The 24,642-nt window shown below is 48.5% G+C and overlaps 1 protein-coding gene and 1 long non-coding RNA gene across 2 annotated transcripts; one reads left to right on the top strand and one right to left on the bottom strand.

Annotated features, from left to right (window-relative positions):
• Positions 1-474: 474 nt before the first annotated feature.
• LOC140530154 (uncharacterized) lies at positions 475-2,607 on the bottom strand. Its single transcript, XR_011975818.1, has 2 exons — positions 2,458-2,607; positions 475-1,357 (listed from the first exon to the last, which is right to left on the bottom strand). It is a non-coding gene; the product is annotated as an uncharacterized lncRNA (long non-coding RNA).
• On the top strand, positions 1,936-21,430 carry ECHDC2 (enoyl-CoA hydratase domain containing 2). Its single transcript, XM_072649482.1, has 10 exons — positions 1,936-2,310; positions 10,946-11,013; positions 13,040-13,127; positions 14,241-14,327; positions 15,609-15,701; positions 17,402-17,458; positions 17,762-17,949; positions 18,858-18,908; positions 20,352-20,399; positions 21,222-21,430. The coding sequence occupies exons 1-10, from the start codon at positions 2,169-2,171 to the stop codon at positions 21,297-21,299; spliced, it is 900 nt and encodes a 299-aa protein (XP_072505583.1). The 5' UTR covers positions 1,936-2,168; the 3' UTR covers positions 21,300-21,430.
• Positions 21,431-24,642: the final 3,212 nt, after the last annotated feature.

Here is a 24,642-nt window from a genome sequence, read left to right as displayed (position 1 = left end):
TGGGTGGGAAGGGAGGAGAGGAGAGAAGTTGGAACTCAAAAAGCTTAGGAATGAATATTGAGAATTGTTTTTGCATGAAACTGGGAAATTAATACAAGTAACGGGGTAGAGAAATCTATCTTGCCCTACAAGAAAAGAGAGAAGATGGGGATGAAGGGAGGGGTGTGACAGAAGGGAGGGCAGATCAGGGGAAGGGCTAATCACAATGCACGATGTCTCGGAGTGGAGGGAGGGGAGACATGAGGAGAAAATTTGGAACTCAAAATCTCGTGGAAATGAATGTTGAAAACTAAAATTAAATTTTTAAAAAATTAAGAAATATATATATCTTTGCCAAGAAAACCCCAGATGGGGTCATGAAGAGTTCAACATGACCTGAAAAGATTCAACAACTCAACAAAAACCTCTTTCTCCTCAGGTCAGATGGGAAAAAGGATGGGGAAAGGGAGGGGGACTGCAAATAAACCCAGGTTGTAGCTTGTTAAAGTATTTATTTGTTAAATGTTATTAATAATTAATAAACATAATGTTTATTGTATTTATTTAAGATTATTCATTATTGCATTTATTTTAATTTGTTTATAAATTAATATATTTATTGTATTTCAGCTTCTTCCAGCTCTCTGTGTTAATCAGCACATCTTCATTAACACAAACATCTTGAGTCCTGTGAATTTGGTTTTCAGAGTTGTTGTAAGGATCAGATGAGATAAGACGTGTAAAAGCTGTCTGCCAATGGTAATGTGCTGCATGAAGGTTAGCCACTGTGCTGGGGGGTGGGAGGAGGTGTCAGGTCCTAATCGCCTTTGGTGAGTCCAGTGAATGGGAAAGGAGGGCTCACGCTAATAATAACAAGAGAAAGGTTTCACATTTTTGTTAATTTGAGGGATGTTCTGAACACAGTATCTCATATATTGAACTGAAATTGATCACGAAAAGGAAATAAAATTGAATGAGAAATCTATTGAATCTGGGAGGTCAGCCTTCTCAGTAATGGCAGCAGTAAGCTACTTCCAAAGAGCTAGAACGCCATCTGGTGGTTTAGACAGTATCTTACAATCATCTCCCTCAGTTGATTTGTCTTATTCGGGGCAATCCATAAGTATTCCAGAGAGCAGCCTATGACTTCAGGAGACTGTAGGTTGTTGTTCTAGTCATTTCAGTGGTGTCTGACTCTTCGTGACTCCACTTGGGGTTTTGTTGGCAGAGATCCTAAAGTGGTTTGCTGTTTTCGTCTCCAGCTCATTTTACAGATGAGGAAACTGAGGCTGAAAAGTTAGACTTGTCCAGGGTCACACAACTAATAAATTCCTGAGGAGGGAAATCACCTTTCAGTTGCAGCACCAATCATGAAGACCTGATGGAGGAAACAGTTGCAGAGATAAGCCTAGGAGGAAAAGGATTTCAAAGATCATTTTAGACAGGGGTGGAAGTGGGGGCCAAAATGTGCCCCTTTAACGCTGCCCAGGTTGTATGGGCTTGCTCTTCTCTCTTCCCACCCCGCTGCCGTATGGGGCTATCGTGTTACAGGGGAAAGGGTCCCTAGCTGGGAGTCCAGGAATATGACTTTGGGTACTGGTGTTACTATGACGGGGCTGAGGCTGGATCCTAGAGATTGAACAGGAGGGGCCAAGACAGGAGGGGGCAACCCTCGGGGTCCTCGATGATGGCCCTTTGACTGAATCCAAACTTCACAGAACAAATTCCCTGAATAAAAGGATTTGTTCTGCAAAACTTAGTGAAAAGGCCGCACCCGAGGACCTAGAAGGCCACGCGCCATCTCGAGGCCAGGAGATCCCAGGAGGGGTCTTTTAGCCCCTTTCTATTTATTCTGGAGCTCTGTGCAGAGACAAACCAAGAGCCAGGGACAGAGGAGAGAGGGACTCGGCGCCTTCTCTTTAGAGGGAAAGCTCGGTGCTGGTGGAGCCCCCGGCAGGCCCCGCTGGCCTTGGACACGGGCCGGGGGAGAGCTCAGGGAAGGGTGCTGCCCGTTAGGCGGCGGAGGCGGGGCTGAGAGTCCCGGAGCGCTTCCGGATCCAAGGCCTGGGCCGCCCTCCGGGGAAGTGCCTTCCCCACTTGGGACCTCCGGAGGTTCCCCACGCCGCTCCCCCCGCCCCCGCGCCTGCCTGGATCCTCGACTCCCGTAGGTGCCCGCCCCAGGCTGAGCCATGCTGAGGACGCTCCCTCGAGTGCTGCGATCCCTGGGCCCCCGGGGCCCCGGCTGGAGCCCGGCCCGCGGCTGGACCTCTAGGGACTCGGCTGTAGGCGCGGAGATCCAGGTGGGCGCCCTGCGAGGGGACCGCGATGCAGGTGAGAGCGCCCGCGCCCCCACTCCCCCCACGCCCTCCTAGGAGCCGGGCTAGGAACCTCGGCTGCGGAGTCCGACGTGGCGCGTCCCCTCGTGGGCCTCAGTTTCCTGTTCTGTGAAAGGACGAGCCTGGCCCGCTAGCTAGCTACCTGATGGCCAACATTCCTTTCCTCCTCTGAGTCGTGCTCCTTTGTCCCGACCCTCCCCCGGGGCCTGGAAAGAGCCCGGAGCTGGGCCCGCTGGCCCCGGGGCCCCGCTGTGCGACCTTGGGCCAAAGACTTCCCCTTTCAGGACTCAGCTCCCTCCTCTGGTCGGGGAGAGGATTGGACGAGCTCGGATGAGGTCCCCTCCGGACGTCCCGATCCACGTTCTAGGTTGTAACAGTATCTCCTGTATGTAACACTGTGCTTTCGAACGCTGTGGCCCAACCTTCTGTATCCCTCAGGCCGATCCGGCGCTCTGACACCCACTAGTTCTCACGTTGTGTGTCCCAAGGACCTCTCCGGGCTCCCAGCATGTGTAGCCTTCCCAGCTGGGTTCTGCTGTGCTCTATCCTAAGGCCCCATCCACACATTCCCCGTTCTCAGGCCCCTGCTAGTTGTCACCTTCTAAGGACCCGTTTGAAACCTCTTTCCAGGTCTGACAGTTCATGTTTCCAGATCCCTCCCAGCTCGGATATTTTGTGTCCTAAGGCCCTTCTCAGCCCTCATGAACATTCCCTGTTATAGGCTCTGGCCTGATGTGTCTCCTCCAGCTCCTACCTCCTGATTCTAAGCACTGCCCAAGATGCTGTCTTCTCTGGACCCCAGTCTCCTCTCTCAGTGCCATCCCAGCTGGCATCCCAGTCCCAGGTCACCTCTTTGGGCAGTGACTAGAGCCCCAGGCCTGAAGAACGTCTAAGTCACAAGTTTGCCAGGCTCTGGAGGAGAACTAGTGGACAGTGGACTGAGAAGGGCAAGGGCAGCACTTACAGAGGGCTGGAAGGTGTTCCAGGGCTTCAGAGACCCAGCCTCCCAACCCTGCTTGCCAGGGGTGCTCCTTTCAGCTGACTGGCCAGAGCAGCTGCCTGGGGCTTCATCTTGCCCTTGGTGACTGAGCCCCCAAACTCCTATTCTAGGGGTATGGTAATCCCTACCTCCCAAGGTAGCCTGCCCGAGGCTGACCACACTGGCAGTGTATATGTTACACTTTGTGTCTCTCCCATTGCCTGGCACCATGCCCTCTCTCCCAGAGACCAAGGGTTAGGCTGTGGGAGGAAAGAGCTCTGAATAACCAGTCCTGAGAGGACCTGGATTCCCCTCTGAACCTTCTCTATAAGGGAACTGAATTACTCCAAATATTTTAATAAAATGAGAATACCAGCATGCCCACCTCCAGGGGTGGGTGAAAAGAAAGTACCTCTTTCTGAGTTGGTGGAACCCTGTATAAAAGTCAGCTATTGTTTTTCTCTCGGGGTTTATTTTTCAGTGAGTATCTTATCTTTCTCCTAGCCTGGGAGAGGTCCGAGAGTAGGGACTCAGTCTTCCCAAACTGTCTCCCTAACCCATTCACCACAATGCCAGGTACTCAATGAACCTGAGCTCCAGGAGTGAATGAATGGCAGAATGGGGAAGACAGCCCAGGTGATTAAGGTCAACCTTGAAGGGAATGGATGGCAAGCGTTTGACGTCCAGAAGGTGCCCAGGAGGGGAATGAAGACTAGCCACCAGAACTCTTTGGAGACTTCAAGAGGGCCTCACTGCTTCTGGGAGGCAGGAAGGCAAGGCCTTGCACGAGGGGGAGAGATATCCCCTTGGCCAGGGCACCCACCCCAGGTGCCAGGCTGAGCCAGCAGCGAAGAAGACATGCTTCAAAGTCCAAACGGTCAAGAATGGGACGAGGGGTGGGAGAACACAGATAGGATGTTGTTCAACCATTCAGCCGTGTCCGACTCCTTGTGACACCGTGGTCCATAGTACGCTAGGCCCTTCTAACTTCCACCGTCTCCTGAAGTCTGTCCAAGCTCATCTTCATTGTTTCTGTGACACTGGCATCCTCTGCTGTCCATATTCTTTTTGGGAAAAGTTTCCTTCTAGGCTCTGTAGGTTACCTTTCTGCCAGAGACCTTTCCTAATTCCTCCCTCTTTAAAAAAATGAAAAAGACCTTGTAGGTGGATGGCAAGTGGATGACACCTGGGATCAGGGAGACTTGTTTCTCCTCCTGAGCTGTTTAACTTTTGAATCAATAATAGCGTGTGTGTTTATAATCACACTAAGATTAGCTAAGTGCTTTACATATGTTAACTCATTTGATCCTCACAGCAACCTTACAGATGGGGAAACTGAGGTACAGACAGGTTAACTGACTTGCCCAGGGTCACATAGCTAGTAAGCATCTGAAATCCAGATTCAAACTCAGGTCTTCCTCATTCTTAAGCCCAGAACACTCTCCTCTGCATTTGAAAGTTTACCAGGCATCTTTTGTTCATCTGAACCGTGCTAGGGACACACTGATTCTGTCTGGCCATCAAGAGGCAGAGAAGGGGGCTTGAGTCTGTAAACCCTGAGTTGGGGCAGCTGGGTGGCGCTGTAGGCCTGGAGTCAGGAAGATTCATCTTCCTGAGTTCAAATCCGGCCTCAGCCACTTCCTAGCTGGTTGACCCTGGGCAAGTCACTTCACCCTGTTTGACTCAGTTTCCTCATCTGTGAAATGAACTGGAGAAGAAAATAACAAACCACTCCAGTATCTCTGCCAAGAAAACCCCAAACGGGGTCATGAAAAGTTGGATACAACTAAACAACCATAACAAAAGATTTGTTGTAACACCCTTAAATAGCATATTTGAGCTTCACAACAGCCCTGTGAGGTAAGTGTAATTGTCATTATCCCCATTGTATATATGAGGAAATGGAGGCTGACAGAGGTTAAGAGACTTGCCTAGAGTCACCCAGCTAGTCATGTCTAAGGTCAGTTTGATAAGCAGGTCTTTCTGATTCCAGATTCAGCACTTAGACGTGGTCCTATCAATCACTTATTAAGCACCTACTAGGTGCAGGTTCCTGGGCTGATTTCTGAGGATATAAAGGCAAAAACAGTTCCTCCTCTCCAGCAGCGTAATGGGGGAGACACACTTGGGCATCATTCAGAGGGAAGACACCAGGATTGAGGAGGAGGCTCTTGCAGAATGGGAACTCTTAGCCAGGGTTCCAAAGAAACCAGGGACGCAGGCAGCCGAGATGGGGAAAGAGAGAGTTCTGGGCAAGGGCATCAGCTGGTTAAAAGTCCACATTTGGGAGAGAGGCTGTCTTTTGTGAGGAACCCTAAGGACAGCCCTGCTGCTGTTGCTGGATTGGAAAGGCTGTGAGGGGAGGGGCAGGGTAAGGACTTGGAACATCTGATTTTCTTTTTGATCCTGGAGATGATAGGGAGCCACTGGAGTTTATAAACGAGGGCTGCCACACTTGAGGACCTAGAGGGACATGTGGCCTTGAGGCCGCAGGTTCCCCACCCCTGGACTTGGGGGTGACATGGTCAGACCTGGGCTTTAGGAAGGTCACTTTGACTGGTGAATGGAGGATGGGCTTGGCTGGGGATAGACTGAATTATCCAGCCTCTGCGCTATTGCCACACTGCATTTGCCTAAAACTCAGGCATTTCTGAGCTCTTTTCTGGCTCCAAATTCTGGTATTGACTAATACAACAGTGGAGTTGTTGAAGCTTTTCAAGTCATGTTGGACTCTTTGTGACCCCATTTGGAGTTTTCTTGGCAAAGATATTGAAGTGGTTTGCCATTTCCTTCTCCAGATCACTTTACAGATGAGGAAACTGAGGTAGATAGGGTTAAGTGACTTGTCCAGAGTCATACAGCTTTGAATTCAGCTGTTGGGAAAATGAGACAAGAAATGTTCTCACCTTCTCTATCTCAGTAGCTCAGCAATGGAAGAGCCCAGATAGGAGGCCCCTGAAGGTGCCACAGAGGGTGGAACACCAGGTCTGGAGTCAGAATACCTTGAGTTCAAATCTGGCCCCAGATACTTACTTGCTCTGTGATCCTGAAAAAGTCCATTATCTCTGTCTGCCTCACTTTCCTCAATTGTAAAATGAGAATAATAATAGTACTCACTTCCCAGCATTGTTGTGAGGATTGAATGAGATTTTTTTTAAGTGCTTACACAGTGCTGGGGACATAGTAGGCACTACGTAAATGTGGCCTATTACCCAAGAGGGCTGGAAAGCTCTTCCATATGTGTGTATGTGTATGTGTGTGTATATATACACACACACACACATATGTACATATGGAATATATATAGTCTAAATTTGTTTTCATGTAATTTTGCCCCCATCTATTCCAAGCCACATAGGAAGCCTTTACCAATCCCTCTTAATGCTGGCAACTTCACTCTTTTAATTGTTTCCTATTTGTCCCGTCTATAGTCAAGTTTGAAGACTGCCCCAGATGAAGTACCCTCAAAGTGTTCTTCGGTTTAAACCCATCTTCCTGTGGTCTACACTCTTTTCTTCTGGCCCCTCACTTTTCAGACTGGGTGCTCTCCTTGGCAGGGTGTCCAGCTTAGTTCATTTCAGTTAAATGCTTATTAATTAGCTCCACCCCTCCCACAGACCAGATACTGCTAAACTGGGGTGTGAGGGAGGGTGGAGATGGGTACAAAGAGAAAAACCAACCAAGCCCTGGCCTCAAGGAGCTTACCTTTTTCTTCTTTAGATGTGTTGCCCAGAATTGAGCACAGTACTGCAGATGGGGTCTGGCATGGTGCTGGGCTGGATGCTGGGGCCTGAGGAAGTGGCCCTGTAGGTCCTCAAGTTCAGCCCTTTGACTGAATTCAAACTCCACAGAATAAATCCCCTTGATAAAAAGATTTGTTCTATAAAACTTGGACTTAGTCAAAGGGCTATACCCTAGGATCTAGAAGGCCACACGTGGCCTCAAGGCTGCAGGTTTCCCACCCCTGTAACCTCTGCCCTCTGAGACCTTCCAGTTCAATCCAGCAAAAATTGGTTGGGAAGGAACCCATAGGATCCTAGCTGTAAGGCTGAAAGTGGGATGGCCCAGTCTTGGCTGCGGCCTCATCAGTCTCATACTGGATACATACAGGATAAATAGTAAACAATTAAAGGGGGGATTGGCATATACTTCCTCTGGAAGATGAGGTTTTAGTTGGGACTTAAATCAGGAAAGTCAGGAGGCAGAGGGGAGGGAGAGCATTTCAGGCAGGGGGATAGACAGAGAAAATGCCCTGAGCTAAGAGATGGAGGGAACTCTGGAAATCTTATGGAGAAGACTATACCTTTACTATTAGTAAGGCTGAGAGGACCCATAAGATAAAATTAATAATATTCTAACAGCATTTACAGTAGGGAAAGATGCAAAGTATTATACTTTGGTACAAGAAATAGACCATGGGTGCAAGATAGGGGAGGTATATCTAGATACCAATTTGTCTGGAAGTAATCTGGTGGTCTCAACTATGAGTCAGATGTGGCAGCAATAAAGGTAATGTGATTTCAGGTTGTATTCAGAGGAATATGTGTTATGATCCTGGGGCAGCTAGGTGGCAGCTAGGTGCCTAGCCAGTGTCAGGAAGACCTGTGTTCAAATCTGGCCTCAGAAACTTACTAGCTGTGTGACCCTGGGCAAGTCACTTCACCCTGTTTGCCTCAGTTTCTTCATCTGTAAAATGATCTGGAAAACTACTCCAGCACCTTTGCCAAGAAAACTCTAAAAAGGGTTACAGAGAGTTGGACATGACTATAACAACATGGTGGTCTTGATGCAGTTTAAGGGGTTCAGGGACTCTTCAAGGACTAAAGTACAGGAGAGGGTCATCTGGAATGAATTCACAGACTCAAGCATTCTTTAAGTCAAAGTGGCAAAGGTTTATTGTAATGCCAGTATGGCTGGCAGAGATCCTTAAGGAACTTGCATTTCGTAAGGAAGTTGCACCTTAACCAGAATGATGCCAAAGTTTATATAGGGAAAGTAGTGGATTATCTGGCAGACATGCTAATTAGGTGAAAATTTACAACTTTCATCACAGGTGTCATTCACTACTGGAAACCAGGGGAAAGGGTTTCTGAGGGTTGTATTTTTGGTCTGTAGCAAGATAACTTTGAGAGTTGATACCTATAGGATGACCTCTGGATTGAATGTGATAACTCTGGGAATCAATAATTCTATGGTTACAAGATAGTCCTGTTTTTACAAGAGAATTTCTTCAGAGGTCAGCTTGTTCTTGTGATGGGGAAAGGTAGTTTGTCTTACTGGAGCCCACTCATGAGTTATTGCTAGACATAGTGTCCTTGGGCTGGGGAGAAAACTGTCTGGGATAGTGTTTTGAAGCTAGGGAGAAATATGATCTTGGAATTGGGGTCCAAACACAACCACTCAAGCACCCCATCAGTCCCACAATACTCTGCCTTGATGTTATGGGAGTGTTTGATTTTCTTTTACTCCTCTTACAACTTTTGGCTAACATTAACCTCCTCCGATCAAAACATGTCCCTTGCGATGTAAAAATTCACTTAAAGAATCTTAAGTATTCCTTTGATAAGAAACCAGAAGGAGAATCTCAATTGCTCTTCCGTGACATATAAATCCTCCAGGATCAATCTAATTGGGAATTCTCTAAATATCATTTAATCTGTAGCCTGGTTTAGTTTACCCATTGTCTGGTCAAACTTGCTTCCACAGAGTACCTATGAGATTATCGCTTCGTTTAGTGAAATTGGTTCAGCTTTTATGACATTGAAGGAAGAATGGGATTATGGCTTGAGCTTCTCTTTAACTAAGACAAATGGTCAAGACTGCAATATATGGAAATGAATTTTGACCCTGACTTCATTTTTCCTCTAAGAAACCTTGTTAAAATCCTAATCATTGTTCAGCTTCTCTCTGAGACCTAAATCTATTCTTGAACATAATAATAAAGCCTGGGTTTTGTCTCCTTCATTTCTGAATTGTAGTGAATAAATGTTTGGTAGCGGTTACCTGCCGTGTAAACCTACACAGGAGCTAACTCTCCTGTGACACTGATCAGAAATCATCTGTACCAGTGTATCCAGTCCAGGTTGCCACTATGTAGGAGGACGTTGATAAGTGTCCGAAGGAGGGTGATCAGGGTGGGGGAAGGCCATTGGTCTATTAAAGAGACTTCTCATTGCAGCTCGTCATTCAACTGGTTCCTAAATCCACCTAACTGTACATGTTCTGTCTTCTAGCCTGAATCTCACATTTTTGTCCCCAAGAATAGCATGGGAGACTTCGTCAGGCCCCCAGTGCTGCAGTCTAGGTGAACTGTCTTCAGTAAGCATTCATATGTGTCCAAGGACACATGAGGGCCCTTGGGATAGATTCCAAATCTATCCATAGATAGATTTCAGGATTTCCTTATTCTTGAAGAATATTTCAGTAACTATATTTCAATATAATTGGTGTACTTTATAAATATTATTCTGAGGAGAGGGAGGTGAAGGGAAGGGAAGGACCATGTATATAGTACCTGGATGCTTACTGCTCACTGCATGCTAGGCACTGTGCTAAACACCTTACAGTTAGATCTTATTTGATTCTCATGACCACCCTGAGAGGTAGGTGCTACTATCATCCCCATTTTACACTTAAGAAAATGGAGGCAGACAGAGAGGTGAAGTGACTTACCCAGGGTCCCACAGCTAGTGAGTGTCTGAAGCTAGATTTTAATTCAGGTCTTCCTGATTTCAAGCCCAGTTCTTTATCCACTGTACCACCTTATAGCTTAAGGTCTATGATCTTTTGAGCCTCTGATCCTATGTCAGTCTCAGTTTCTTCACCTATAATAATAGCTCCTACTTCACAAGATTTTTGTAAAGATCAAATAACATATGAAAAGTGTTTTTCAAACCTTAAAAGGCTAAAAATGCTAGCTGTTATTGTTATCCTCCTCAACTTGAACACATATTGCTAGTTTGGTTCCTCAGAGGTGAGCTCGCTATTTGCTCCCTTCAGGGTTCTAAAGGTCTGAGGTTTCTAACACTGCTGATCATGAGAGCCCCCACTGGTGTGCTCTCTGCTACTGATCCACCAACTGAGTTCCATAAGCTTTTAGGAGAGGGAGAAGGTATAGCAAGAATGTTTGGTACAAAACACTCCACTCAAACCAAAGATGCACTCTTTCCTTGTATATGCAAGATCTCTGGAGAGAGTGGGTTCCAACTCAAAATCCCTAGGTATTACAACATGAGTATAATATAGAGCATAGGGTGTCTCCGAACTCCTTGCCCTGGGAATTTCTTTCTCTTTTTTTGACACTGTTCTTGCTTTGTTTTCCTTTATGTGTGACATCTTTTTAGTCTCCTTTGCTAGATATTCATCCAGATCCTATGATCCTTTTCACATATTAGTTGTATGTCCCTGAGCAACTCATTTAAACTCTTCAGTACTCCAGTCAAGAAATTTAAGTTGTGGAACAATTGTGAATGTTCCTTATCTATACCAGTGAAATCACAAGTTTAGACTAACCAAAATCTAAATAAGCAGTAATCTTCAACAAACAGAAATATTCAAATACCGAAATAAGACTTTAAAATATGATTCTATATGAGGTTTTTACTGTTTACAAAACACCTGATAATTGTCATCTTCTCACCTGGCTCTCTAGGTATCACTGAGATCTTGATGAATAGACCTCAGAGCCGAAATGCCCTGGGCAAAGTCTTTGTCAGTGAGGTGAGTGAATTTGGTTACAGCCTCCATTAGGGTTTCCCTACCCAGGTATGACCTGGCTGAGAAAAAGGGCAAGAAACAGACTCCCCAGGCTGAGGGGGAAAATCAAAGGACACACAGAATCCAGAAAGGTTCCCCATCTTCACCACTGGCCAAGCATCCCTATGGCTCTGTAAATCTAGGAGAGAACTTGCAAGACTGTCAGCTAGAAGGGAGATTATTAACCTTGCTCTGCTTGGTCCCAGAGGACAAAACTGGGTACAAAGGGTAAAAGTTATGAAGAGGCAGAGTGAGGCTTGAGGTCAGGAAAAACTTTCTAAAAATTCTAGAATCTCAGAATTAGAGAGCATCCATCTCATCTAGCTCACACCTAAAAGGAGTCCCCATTATAAAAGACCTGAAAAGTGGCCACCCAGCCTCTGCTTAAAGACATCCAAGGAAGAGGAATGGCTGCTCCTTAGTGGAAGGTGGTAGATTTCCCCCTTTCTTGAGGTCTTCAGGCAGGGACTGGCTGAACACTTGGAGATGTTGCCCAGGGAGTCCTCAGTCAGGTCTAGATTGTACTCAGCCTCTGAGGTCCCTTCCAGCTCTGAAGTTCTGGGACTCTGTGATTGGGAAGCCTTTGAAGAGCTCCTTATGTATTCAATTAGATTCAGTTTAGTAAGCATCTGTTAAATCCCTACTGTATACAAAGAATTGTCCCAAACCCTGGGAAAACATAAAATGAACAAGTCCCTGTCCTATTAGGAAGATAAACAAATGGACAGATGAGGGCTAGAGAATGTAAGAAGGAACAACAGTAGCCCTTGGGGGTATCTGGAAGGGTCTCATTATCAGAGGCACTGACTGATCTTGGAAAAGAAGCCAGTGTGAGGAGGGAGTGTGGTCCAGTCATGGGGCAGAGGGTAGGGGACATCGATAGAGCAACGGCAGAAGGAAGGCCAAGTTCTGGAAGTGGCCAGAAGGCTGGTTTGTCTGGAACACCTTATGTGTGCGGAAAGACAAAGCTTCCTGGGCTTTCCCTCCAGATACAATAGTATGCTTCCAGAAATTCTGCTCTTGAGGCCTCCCTGTGTGCTGAAGGTGACTGACTTCTCCCAGTTCAAGAAAAGTTCTGCCATGTTCCACTGAACTGAAAAGGGCCTGGAGCATCCTAGACACAGTCTATTATCTCAGGCCCAGCCCGCAGGGCTCAGGTCTGAGACAAGGGGGCAGGTTCTTGTACCATGTGCCAGCAGCCTTCCCCTTGACAAGCCCCCGAGGCACACTCGATGGGTCAGCCCATCAGCCTTGTCTTCCCATGCTTTCCATTGCTCACCCCTGCTTCCTGGGACTCTCCCAGAACCACCTCTTTCAAGAGACCATCCCTCATTCCTCTTGACATGTACCAGATAGTTAACCTCCCTGGACCTCAGGTTCCCCTCTGTACAAGGAAGGGGTTCGGTGTCTGAGGCTCTTCCAGCTGTAGCTGTCTGCCCCCTCCCAGTGACTGGGGCCCCTCCTCAGATTCCTTTGTACCTTCTGTAATGTAAATTCATCCACAGCAGAGATCGTGTTGCCTTTTTGTCTCTGGGTCCTTCACTCCAGCACATGCCAGGCAAAAAGCAAGGGATTAATAGATACTTGTGGAATTGAGGGTGGATAGAATACTGTGGATGAAGCTGATGGGGGCAGAAGAGGGCAGCATCCCCCTGGCTCTAAACACCAGCCCCACAGCCATCTGAGTTCTAGTCAACAAGCATTTATTTATGAATCGCTGACGAGGTGCCAGGAATTGGGCTAAGCTCGGAGCCATTGCAAAAGAAGGCAAAAACAGTCCCTGCTCTCTAAGCCCTTATGGATAATGGGGGAGACAATCTGAAAATAACTGTGCCAACCAGATTACTGTATGCTGTGCAAATGGACAGCATAAAGGACAAGAATTTACTTCCCTCACCTCTCTCTCCCAACCATCCTTGGCTCCTCCTTTCCCCCGTGGCACTCAGACCCTTTTCACCTGCTTGTTACCAGGGTTGTTTCTCTCATTCAGTTGTCAGATGCCCTGGATGAACTTCACCTCGACAGGAGTATCCGAGTGGTCGTGTTTAAGAGTGGTGTCAAGGGGGTATTCTGTGCGGGTGAGTGGCAGCCTGGATCCCCATGTCCTTGGCCTCCTGGCTGCCTGTTCTCTCTGCATCTACATCCTTCCTAACTGAGAGGCTTGACACCAAAAGGGACACCTCTCTCTAAGATTCTCAACAGAGCAAAAGGCAGTGAGATTCAATGCAGTCCGATCCAGCAAGTGTTTATTGAATGCCTACTGTTTACTGAGCACTGGTGATACAAGGACAAAAATCAAGGTAGCCCCTGCCCTCCAGGAGCTTCCATTCTTAGGAAGATACCACACATATCCCTCAGACAGGATGTGACCAGGTGAAGCATCATGGGATGCCCCTCCCTGGTCTGGGAGAGGTGACTTTTTCCCTACTTGAGAGGTCATTATCAATCTCATCTCTGCCATCCCCAGGCAGAGCCCATGAGCCTCTGGGAGCTCCTGGAGCTGTTGTCTGAGTCAAGATACCCTGCCCTCCTGTTTACACACCCCCCAGGCTGCTTTTGAAGAGGACTGAGGCTGGCACAGGTGTGAACCTGAATTCCAGGCCTAGTTTTAGCAGCTGCACTGAATGTCAAGGCTCCAGCACAGGCCCCTGGGACTTGCTGCCTCCCTGTGCTAAGGCTTGATGAAAGGGACCAGGAATGGTATCTTCTCCCTGCTCTTCCCTAGCTTTCCCACCCAGTGTTTGTTGGATCCGGTTGTTGGAGGAAGGAGCCCCAGGTGTCCTAGGAGCTGAGAGGGACCTCAGAGGCTAGCTTGTCCAGCCCCTCTTCTTTTACAGAGGGGAAGTGACTTGTCTGTGGTCACGCAGTAGTAAGATCAGGAGGTGCAGTTTGAACCCAGGTCCTCCAGCACCAAATCTGCTGCCCTTTCCATTGTGCCCCACAATAGGAGGAGGGGGCAGCAGAACTGGGACATCAAGGATTCCCAAACTCTTAGAATTCCTGGCCCTCACCAAGGCTCCTCCTCCAACTCACATTAATAGGCCTCTTTGTAGCCTCTCTGATCCAGGTGCGGTCAGAGTGCCACCAAGCCTCAGGGATGCTCCCCTAGACAGGTTCCCTCCCCTCTAAGTGCCCAGACACCCAGTCCTGACACCTTCCTCCCCTCCCCTTATGTTCCTGACCCCTCCCAGGTGCTGATCTGAAAGAAAGAGAACAAATGAGTGAAGCTGAGGTGGCTGCCTTTGTGCATAAGCTCCGGAGTCTGATGAGCCAGATTGGTAAGGAGAGGAATGGGAGCTGATCCCAAAGGCCCAGCCCAGTCCACCGTCCTATCTGCTCCCACAGATCCGAAAGGCTGATATCTCACACAAGTAGAGAGTTAGAAGGGGCCTCTGGGTTCTCTGGTCCAACCCACACCCAAGAGAAATCCCTTAGATCACATACCAACAAGTAGCTCCCCTGCCTCTGCTGGAAGGGGAACCCCCTCGCCCCACCTCCTGAGGCAGTCCTTTCCACTCTGGGATAGCTCAGTGGTCCTTCCCACACTGCTCTGGGGCTAAGCAGAGCCAGGCTGATCCCTCTTCCACTGATAACTGAAGAGAGCTCTCAAGTCCTTCTCCCCTCCCCCTAGCCCCAGGCTAATCTCAGGGCTTATTGCCAGGATCACTAGATCCTCACATGCTGTAGAACACTTGGGACCCTTGCCCACTCTGGTTCCCTGGCCCGTTCTCCAGGACCTCAGTGGCTAAGGATGTCACTGATTCTTCAGATGTGGAGAACTCTTGAGGGGGCAGCCCATGGCATCTCCTCTCATCTCCTCCAGAACCAAGGAGGGTGTGACCTTCCTGCCATCATCCTTGGGCTTGGGCCACTTCCTAGAACCACATTTTAAAGAGTGAAATTTTTTTAAGATTTGGCGTCAGTTCAAGGCAAAGGCTTAAATAAAAACTTGGGGGTGGAGGATGAATCCTAGCTACTTCTGTCTGCACCTCTCCTCAGGCTTAGCTGATAGACTAATTCTGATAATGATTACAGCTAACATTTTGTGGTACTTGGAGGTTTGTGAATCCCTTCACAAAAGTTATCTCTCGTTATCCTCACCACAACTCTGGGAGATAAGGACTATTATTAGCCCCATTTCACAGATAAGGAAACCGGCCGACAGGTGGTGTGACTTGGTTTTATTCCTTGCCACAAGGCATGGCTACCTAAATAGAGGAGGGGGAGGGACCTATTCAGAAATAAAGGTGATGTAAAAATAAACAAAAACACACCCCTCTGGGATGTACAATTGGAGGAAGGCAGCTCCCAGGGTATTTACTGGGTCACAAGGAAAAATATTTCCCTAAATCAGTAATTGATATCTTCTCCACTCAGCTGAATTTACTTGTTTTAGAGTCAGGGAAGCTGAAGCCCAGTGAGACTTAGCAGGGTTCTCGAGTGCTACCATAAGGCCAGCTGTGCTGGGTCCTTGGACTGGGTCCTTCTGCCTGCCCCATCTCCTTGCCTAGGCTGTGGGTTCTGGGCTGTGTGCTTGTATGTTCCTCTTATTCCCACAGCCACGTTCCCTGCACCTACCATTGCAGCCATCGATGGATTTGCTCTGGGTGGGGGCCTCGAGCTGGCCTTGGCCTGTGATCTCCGTGTGGCAGGTATGTTGTCAGCAGAGAGCAGGTGGGATGGAGGATAAGGGGTGGGAGATTCCCAGAAAACTGAGTAACAAGCTTGAAAGAAAGGAGATCTCTGTGTGGGCTGGAACACTCGAGGCAGGCTTTCTGGGAGAGCTGGGGTCAGGGGGTCCTAGATCTCCAGCTGAAAGGGTTTTCAGAGGCCAGCTAAACCCACTTCATTTTACCAAAGGAGAAACTCAGATCCAGGAATATGAAGTATCAGAGACAGGGTTTGTCTCCAGGTCCTCTGGCTCCAAATAATGTTCTCTTTCTCCCCATTGTATAGATGACTTAACTGAGACCCAGACACCAAAGGTCACTCATACAGCCATTGCATGCAAGAGTTGAGATTTGATCAGGTTTTTTGTACAATGACATCAGACTTCCAGGGAAAGTGAGGGGAAGGCAAGCCTGGGAGGGCACAGCCTGAAGAAAGACCCTGAGGTTGGAATAAGCAGGGCCTGAGAAGGACATCAGCCTGGCCAGAGCAGAGAGAGAAGTCACGGTAGAGCCCATAGAGTCTTGAAGAAATAGTTATTAAACACTTCATCCTCTGTGCAAGGTGCTGTCCTTGGTGCTAGTGTGAGGGGGGAAGGGGAGATGTAAGAGTTCAGGCTTTGGGAAGGTAGTGCAAGGGATGGATGGATGGATGGATGGATGGATGGATGGATGGATGGATGGATGGATGGGTGAATGATCAAATGAATGAACAAATAAATGAAAAAAACCTTTTTTAAAGAATTTACTATGTGCCAAGCACTGGGCTGAGTCCTGTGGATACAAACACAAAAAGTAAGACCCAACCTGGCACCCATTAGCTTGTGGGGGTTTTTTAAAGATATTTTGATATTTATAGTTAAATACAATTAGCTTCCATTGTCATCCCATGTTTTTCATGTGTTTAAAAACATGATTCTGAGAAGGGACCCTTGGCCACCCCAGACTGACTGCCCCCCAGGCCCAGGACAAGGAAGAAATGAAGAACCCCTGTGTGTAAAGGGTTCTTATAAAAGAATAGGGTCATAGCATCCTAGATGGAAAGCAGGAAGGGAATTTGGAGGCCAGCTTGTCCAACCTTTTCATTTTATAGCTGGAAAAACTGAGGCCTAGGGAAGTGAAGTCTTACCCAAGAGCACCCACTAGGAGGAAATAACCATCTGGATTTGAACTCATGACCTTGAACTACAAATCCATGGTTCTTTTCATAATGTCAGTTCAAGTCATTAGATCTTGATTCAAATTGTGTTTCTGCTTTTGAGTTAGGTGATCTTGGACAAGTCTCAGTTTCCTGATCTGTAAAATGGGGATAACAGTTCTTGTACGTTCTGTATGACAGGGTCCCTAAGACAACCACTGAAAACCATCATAAAAAGTGAATTACTATCATTGTAGAGGGCCTGAATACCAGGCTACAAAGTTTGGTGTTTGTGTTGACAGACATTGGGTTTGGGGAAGATTTGCCTTGGGAGTGGGGGAGTGGGGTGGCTGGGGGTGAGGATGAATGATGGATGGAAGGAGGCACAGAGATGAATCAGTATCTGGAGTGGTGGTAGCCATATCTGTGCCACTGTATACAGAGGAGTCTGGGTCTTTGGTGAATAAAGGGCTTCGGGGGAGGGCAAAAGTGAGAGGAGGCCTGGAGAGGATGGGAGGGACTTTCACGATGTCTCCTGTTTAAATAGCTTCTTCTGCCATCATGGGACTGATAGAAACAAGCCGAGGACTCCTTCCAGGGGCAGGTACTTTCAGCCCCATCCCCCTGACTTCAAAGGGTGGCCACATTCTCCCTCTTTTTCTGCCATTCCCCTACCCTGAATTGGGAAGTCTTTGGTCAGGTGTTTGGCCAGTCTTGTGCTCTAGTGTTGGCAATGGGAGGAAGCATGGGATGTTGAATTTGCCTTCTCTGGGAAGCCTGTCATCATCCCCATTCCCCTTCCAATTGGCTTTTGGCCCTGCACTCTGACTGTAAGTGATGCCCATGAAACCTGTCTCCCAAGCCCCTCTGCCTCCCTGCCTGGGCCCACACTTCCATCCTTTTGCAGGGGGGACCCAGCGCTTGCCTCGGTGTGTGGGTGTGAGCCTGGCCAAGGAGCTCATCTTCACTGGGCGCCGGATCAATGGGGATGAAGCGAAGGATATTGGGCTGGTGAACCATGCAGTGCCTCAGAACCAGGAGGGCACCGCTGCCTACCACAGGGCCCTAGAGCTCGCCAGGGAGATAGTGCCACAGGTGATGGAACCCACTCATTTCTGCCAGCATCTGCCACCTTCCCCATACACCAGCATACACTGGTTCCTACCTTCCACCCTTTGGCTGTGGGCCTCATGGAAAGGATTAACTCTGATCAATAATTTTCTTCCAGCATCAAACATTCTGGGCACTTAGTGAGGAGTAGGCCAAAGGTATGCCTGTCAGGAGTGAGAGGGAAGAGAGTGATTCAGAGTCCAAAGGGCCTAGAAAGTACAGGACAGATGATAAAACCTCATAGTCCTTCATTTACTGGAAGGTTTGTAGTTGGTGCCTCCCAACTTAGCCAAGTAGTATTGAAGTAGTCATGTCTGCCGAACCAGACTAGAGGAATCGGAACCTGGCCAACAGCCAACGGGAAGTGGGGAGGGGGCCCGCAGGTCCAAGTGGTGTGGGGACTCGGGGTTCCCTCTGGGTGAGGACGGGGGGAGTCAGTGTCTAGCTCAGAGTGGGGCATAGGCAAGGTGACGGGAGAGAAGAGTCCCACTGCCAGGAGCCCCCCAGAGGAATCTAGGCGGGGTGCCCTCTGTGGGGTTTGGGTTGCAATTCCCCTCACCCCTCAGCTGCTGTTCCTCTGAGGAGAACATCAGCTCTTGGAAGGGAGGAACTTTTTCATTTTGTCTTTGTGACTAGCACATAGTAGGTGCTTGCTGAATTAAATTAATTTCTTTTGCTCTGCTTGCTCATCTGTAAAATGAAGGTGCCAGTTCTCTCAGATCCGTCCCTGCCAGCTTTGACCTTCTATGATTTGGCTACATTGGCACCTGAGAGGACTGCTCAAGATGTTCGTGAATCTGAGCAGATCATGGAGCTTTCCGGGTCAGAGACCTGACCCAGCTTAGCCTAGTCCAGCCTACTTAATGACTCAAGCCTTCTCTTTCCCCATGCAGGCCCCCTTCGCAGTGAGAATGGGAAAAGTGGCCATTGACAAAGGAATGGAGGTGAGAAGCAGGGTGGGGCCTGGCATTGACTAAGGTGGGACCCAGAGCTAAAAGCACAGGCTTCTAAGATGGATGACTGAAACCAGAACAAGCAGGGTGTCGGAGGAAAGCACTGGCTCTGCCAGCAGAGGACTCAGATTCAAATATTAGCTTCCTGACTTACTACCTGTGTGACCTTGGACAAGTCAGTTTCCTGGGCCTTGGGGTTTCTCCACTGGAAGGCTGAATGAGATCAATGCTTCTTAACCATTTTTAATGTCTTGTACTCATTAGTATAGTCTGATGAAGCTATGACTTCTTCTCAGAATAATGTTTTAAATGCATAAAATTCTTAGGATTGCAAAGGAAGCATTTTATTCAAACACCCAAATTTTAAAAATCAAACAAGTTCAGGGTCCCCCAAGGGTTATAGAGGGCTCTGCTCTCATTGTGACCTCAGAGGAGGAAGGAAGGCTTCCAAGGTAATGCATAAAAGCCCTCTGAGGATGAGCAGGGATGGGCTAGCACTAGAGAAAATAGGTGCCCCAGTAGCCCCATGCTGAGGAGAAGGCAGCTGGGGTCCATGACACTGGGTGTCATGGTGCTTGAACCCTGGGACCAGGAAAGGCTGAAGAACAACTGGGATGGCTCAGTCTGGGAGGAGAGGCTGTGCCAAACCTCCTCCAGGGTTCAACCAAGAGGCTGTTCCTGGTTTGAAGCCTGGGTATTGACACATGCTAGGAGCATTAGCTCACCTCCAGGCCCACTTGTGCCAGGTCCTGCCTTGTGTGTCCATGGCCCATGGCTTACCTAAAAGACAAATCACCCTGGCCCAGGCACTAAACCAGTGACACTTGGGCCTCCATCAAAGCCAATTTAGTCTCTCTTGAGGGCCTGGAAAGGCCCCTAGGGACCATCTGAAACCTCAAGGTAAATGGAAGAATGGGGGAGTTGTCAGGTTGTAGGCCCAAGTCCAGCCTAACCCTAACCCTGATGAACAAGGCCACAGGTTTCAGAGCTGGGCTTTAAAGTCTCTCCCTCTGATGCAGACGCAGAGATCCTGGCTTTGCCCCCTTCATCCTTAGCAAAATTAGGGTGTTGGAACATGGCAGGGTTGTTCACCTTTTCTGGGTCCAGGACCCCTTAGCAGTCAGTCTGGTGAAACCTGTGGACCCCTTCTCAAATACGTTCTTAAAAGCATCAAATAAAATACATAGGATTACAAAGAAAACCAGTTCTATTGAAATCATTAGCTATATATTTTTTAGAAAGCTCATTGGACCCCAGGTTAAAGACAAAGGACTAGAGATCCCTAATGTCCCTGATACTCCTTGTTCTAAGGATTGGTGAGTCCAGACAGTTCACTCTGGCTGAGTTAGAGATGCTCCTGCTCCCCCTCCCTCACCCCTACCAACCTCCTAGAATGTCATCTGGATCCTGCTCCTATTTCTTCCCTCTCCGCAGGTGGACATTGCATCTGGAATGGCCATTGAAGGAATGTGTTATGCCCAGGTAGGTTGTGGCCAGGTTATGTGGCTCACCTTCCCTGACTAGGCTGAGTTTGGGGCTCACTACATAGCCGTGTGATTTCAGGGAAGCCACTCCCATCCCTGGGCCTTGGTCTCCTCATCCCTCCCCTGAGGACAGTGCCCTACTCACATGGTGTCTAGGAGCGTGGGGAAAATCTCAGGCGGCTTTAAACTCTAACAGTGAGAGCCATCCCACCATCCAGTGGGCTGCTTGGGGAAGGAAGGAGCTCCCAGGTGGATCCCGTGACCACCATGTTACTGTGGGAATTCCTCTTCCACTGTCAGTTGCATTAGGTGGCCATGAGGCCCTTTCTCACTCAAATTCAGTGATTCTGTGACTTGTGATTTGAAGAGGTAAGGACTGAAGGGAGCTCTCCCATCAACCCTGGGTCTTGCCATTTGAGGAGACTTGAATGAATGGCACTGGGCTTATTAGTCCATCAACAAGATTTATTAAGTGCTCACGACATCACGGCCCCTGGTTAGATCTCAAAAGGGCCTAGGGGAGGAAAAGCTAGTCTGATCTTCACAGCTAAGGCCTCTTATTGCCCATGAACTGAAACTGATATCCCTGAGTGGCTGGAAGGCCAGGCATTAGTCATGAGGAGGCAGAACACTTAAGGGGTGGGGGTTGTGTCTTTATGTATGTCCGTCTGTTTCTCTTTAATCCCATGGCACTAAGGGATCACTGACCAGAGCCTGTCTTTTCCCACCATCCCTTAGACATGGCTGCAGGGATCCAGTCACATACTCTCCCCATGCCAGGGGATAGCAGAAGAATCATGATCTTGCATTTTCTTTGCAGAACATCCCAACTCGGGACAGACTGGAGGGGATGGCAGCTTTCCGAGAGAAGCGGCCACCCCACTTTGTTGGCGAGTGACTCTGATGGTGTCGTTTGGGAGGTGTCCACCCCGCTGCAGCCTTGGCCCCCGAAGGCAGGAGCACTTAGAAAAATCAGCTCTTAGAAGCACATCTTTGTTCTTCCATAAAGTCCTTCCCCTTGCTCTGTAACTGCTGTAGTTTCCATACCCTCTGCACCATTGCCTTGCTGCTCCAGCACTGGGGCCCCTTGGCCTTCTCCCATGGCAGACACACAGGGCGCATCCATCAGGATCCCTCATCCACCACCCCCCTCAGCCCTACAAGTCTTACAGGGTTGGAAAGACCTCCGGAGGCAGGAGAGACTGGTGGGGGGCCCTCTCTAGGTTTCATTCTCTCTCCATGAAGCAGGGATTCAGTCTAACATTTGAGCTAACAATAATAACTGGCATTTAGATGGCACTTTTAAAATATGAGCTCATGATCCTCACCATAATCCTGCGAGATGCTATTATCTCCACTTTACTGGTGAGGAAACTGAGGCACATAGAGATTTAAGGGACTTGCCCATGGTCACACAGCTAGCAGGAGTCTGAAGGAGGATTTCCCATTCTGTGGCCCAACCTCACTGCCATCTACTGCCAGTCAGACAGAGGACTGAGGGCTGACACTTTCTGGCCCAATTTCTCAGCCCCAGAGGAAAAGTTCCCAGCCTGGGCTCTCTTCTCCTATACTGCAGGCAGCTTTCTCAGATTTACTGGCCATGACCTACAAAAGCCACCTCCATGCTCTTGGCCATGGGTCCCAGAAATGGCTCGGCAGTAGTCTTCATGCTGCTTCCATGCCCATCCCTTAGCAGGCATGGTTGCCCAACCCTCCTGGGGACCAAGTCTGACTGCCCCAGAAAATATGAGAACTGGGCCATAGTAGAGTGAACTCATAGGCAGTACCCACTTTGTGGATAGTGCCAGGAATCCAGGGGGCCTTGTAGACCAACTAGTACAACCCTCATTCTGGAAGCCCCAAGGAGGTGAGCAACAGAAGGGCAGGAGCAGCATCGGGCATCCCTTTCTGCCTTCCCAGGTCTCACTGGAGTCCCATAAACAACTCTTCGAGGCAGATGGAGGAATTGTTTTTGACTCTGCCCCCACCGGGACCACTGCAGTAGCTGCTGGGGGGCCTGCGTGCCTCATCTCTCCCCACCCCCTCCAGTCCATCCTCCCCCCCTGAGCTATCACCGTGATCTTCCAGAGCCCAATCTATCTGAACACATCATTCTTGTGACTCGACTCTGAGACTTCTTACACCCTACTGCCCTGCAAGCCCACTAGGATCCCAGTGTTCCTCCAACCAACACCCAGTGCCTGGCTTCTGCCCATGCCTTTGCTTTCACTGTAAGCTGTGTGTAGACTCTCCCTCCTTGTCTCCAGATTCGGGCTTCCTTCCAGTCCCAGCTAAAGCCCTTCCTTAGTCCTCCTCAGACCTTGTGCCTTTCCTCTGAGATTATCTCCAAGTTATTTGGTCCAGAGCTGGTTTGTACCTGAGTGTTGGAATCTTGTTTCCCCTTCCCCAGGAGAATCTGTGAGCTGCTTGAGAGCAGGGATCAGTTTTTGCCTTTCCTTGTATCCCCAGGACTTAGCACAGTCCCTAACGCATAGTAAGCACTTCACAAATGTTCATAGGCTTGACTAAAACAAACCAAAAGACAAAAAAAGTGGCAGCTAAATGGAAGCATGGCAGTCAGGTTCTCTGTGGAGAGGAAAGGGCAAGAAGACAGCAAAGATGGGAAGGGACCAAAGGATTTTAAATGCCAAACGAGATTTAATGTTTGATCCTTGCCACCTGGACACTACTGAGATTGAGGGGAAGGTGATGTCAGTCCAGACCTCTGCTTTAGGAAATGTGGACCAGAGGGACTTGAGATGGATCAGGTAAAAGGTGGCGAGGGCCTGAATTCTTGAGATTTGCAGGTCATTCCTTGGGGTATCTGGCAGCAGGGTCACATCTCCCAGCCTGTTCTCCATCTCTCCCACTGGGACCTCTCTGCAACCTCTGTAGATCCCAGTCACCTTGGAGGCTCTCTCTCAAGCTTTTGTAACGCTGCTCTCTTCCCCTCCCCACCTCTCCTTATCAGTCTGTTTGTCTGGCTCTTCTAGGCCACATACACAGCAGGGGCTGAGGGGGGTTGGGCTCAGCCCTAGGCTGTCTTCTCTGTCCCACCAAAACTAACTCCTTCGTAATCTTACCTCTCACTGTCCACTCTGTGCACAGAATTCTGAGATCTATTTATCTAAGCCTAACCCTTCTGATTTCCAGTCTCCCAGCACCTACTGCCTAGTCTATCTCAAACTGGATGTCCCAGTTCGGAAACCTGCAAATGTTAAAACTGAACATGTCCAGAATAATAGTAGCCAACATATATATATGTGTTCTGTGTCTGTGCTAAGCACTTTACAAATACTGCTTCATTAGAGTCTCACAACAAAGCAAAGGTGAAGTGACTTGCACAAGGTCACCCAGCTAGGAAGTATCTGAGGCCAAATTTGACACTTGGATCTTCCTGACCCTGGCCCCAGCATTCTATGCACTGCATCACATAGCTGCCCAAAATTGAACTCATTCTTCACTTCCCCTTCTTCTTGAGGGCTACCATCGTCCCAGTCCCCCACTTCACAATCTGTCACCTGAGGTCTTACTTGCCTTTACACTGTTAACACATCCAGTCTGTTGCCAAATCCGCTCATTTCACCTGTCTCTTGTATACATACCTCCCTCCCTTCCCTCCTCTGACAGTCACCACCTCTCCTTTCCCAGTGCAGGCCCCCATCACCTCAAGCCTGGCCTACTGCAATTACTGCTAATCATGATTAGCTTGTAAAGTCCTCCAGAACCTGGTCTCTCCAAATCCGGTTACCTGGGGCTTCTTATCTGTCATCCTCTGGGCTCTTTTCCCTGAACCTCCCTCCCACACAGCTGGAAAGCTTCTCTCCTCTCTCTGCCTCTGGGCTCCCTTCATGACTCAGCTCAGGCCCTGCTTTGAGCAGGTCTTCCCACTTCCTAAGGCCCTCTCCTCCCAATCTCTCCAGTACTCTCTCTCAGAGATCTCCTCCCATTTATACTGGATATATCTTTTTAAAAATTGTTTTTACATTACTGATTGCCCCAGTTTCCCTCCCCTCTCTTAGAGAATCATCTCATATAATAGTTATTTCTTAAGGCCAAAAAATGGGGAAAAAATAAGCATACCAGAGCAATACATAAACATACACACTTTGACCTGAGACACTTACTGGCTATGTGACCCTGGACATCACTTAACCCCTATCACTGCCCCTTCCACAGAGGGGTAGGAGAGGGGCATCTTCTCTTTTTCTCTTTTGGTTGTTCCGTGTAGCTAAGAATAG

Source organism: Notamacropus eugenii, chromosome 2 (assembly GCF_028372415.1).
Source record: "Notamacropus eugenii isolate mMacEug1 chromosome 2, mMacEug1.pri_v2, whole genome shotgun sequence".
NCBI lineage: Eukaryota > Metazoa > Chordata > Mammalia > Diprotodontia > Macropodidae > Notamacropus > Notamacropus eugenii.
This window is presented reverse-complemented; position numbering and strand designations above follow the sequence as displayed.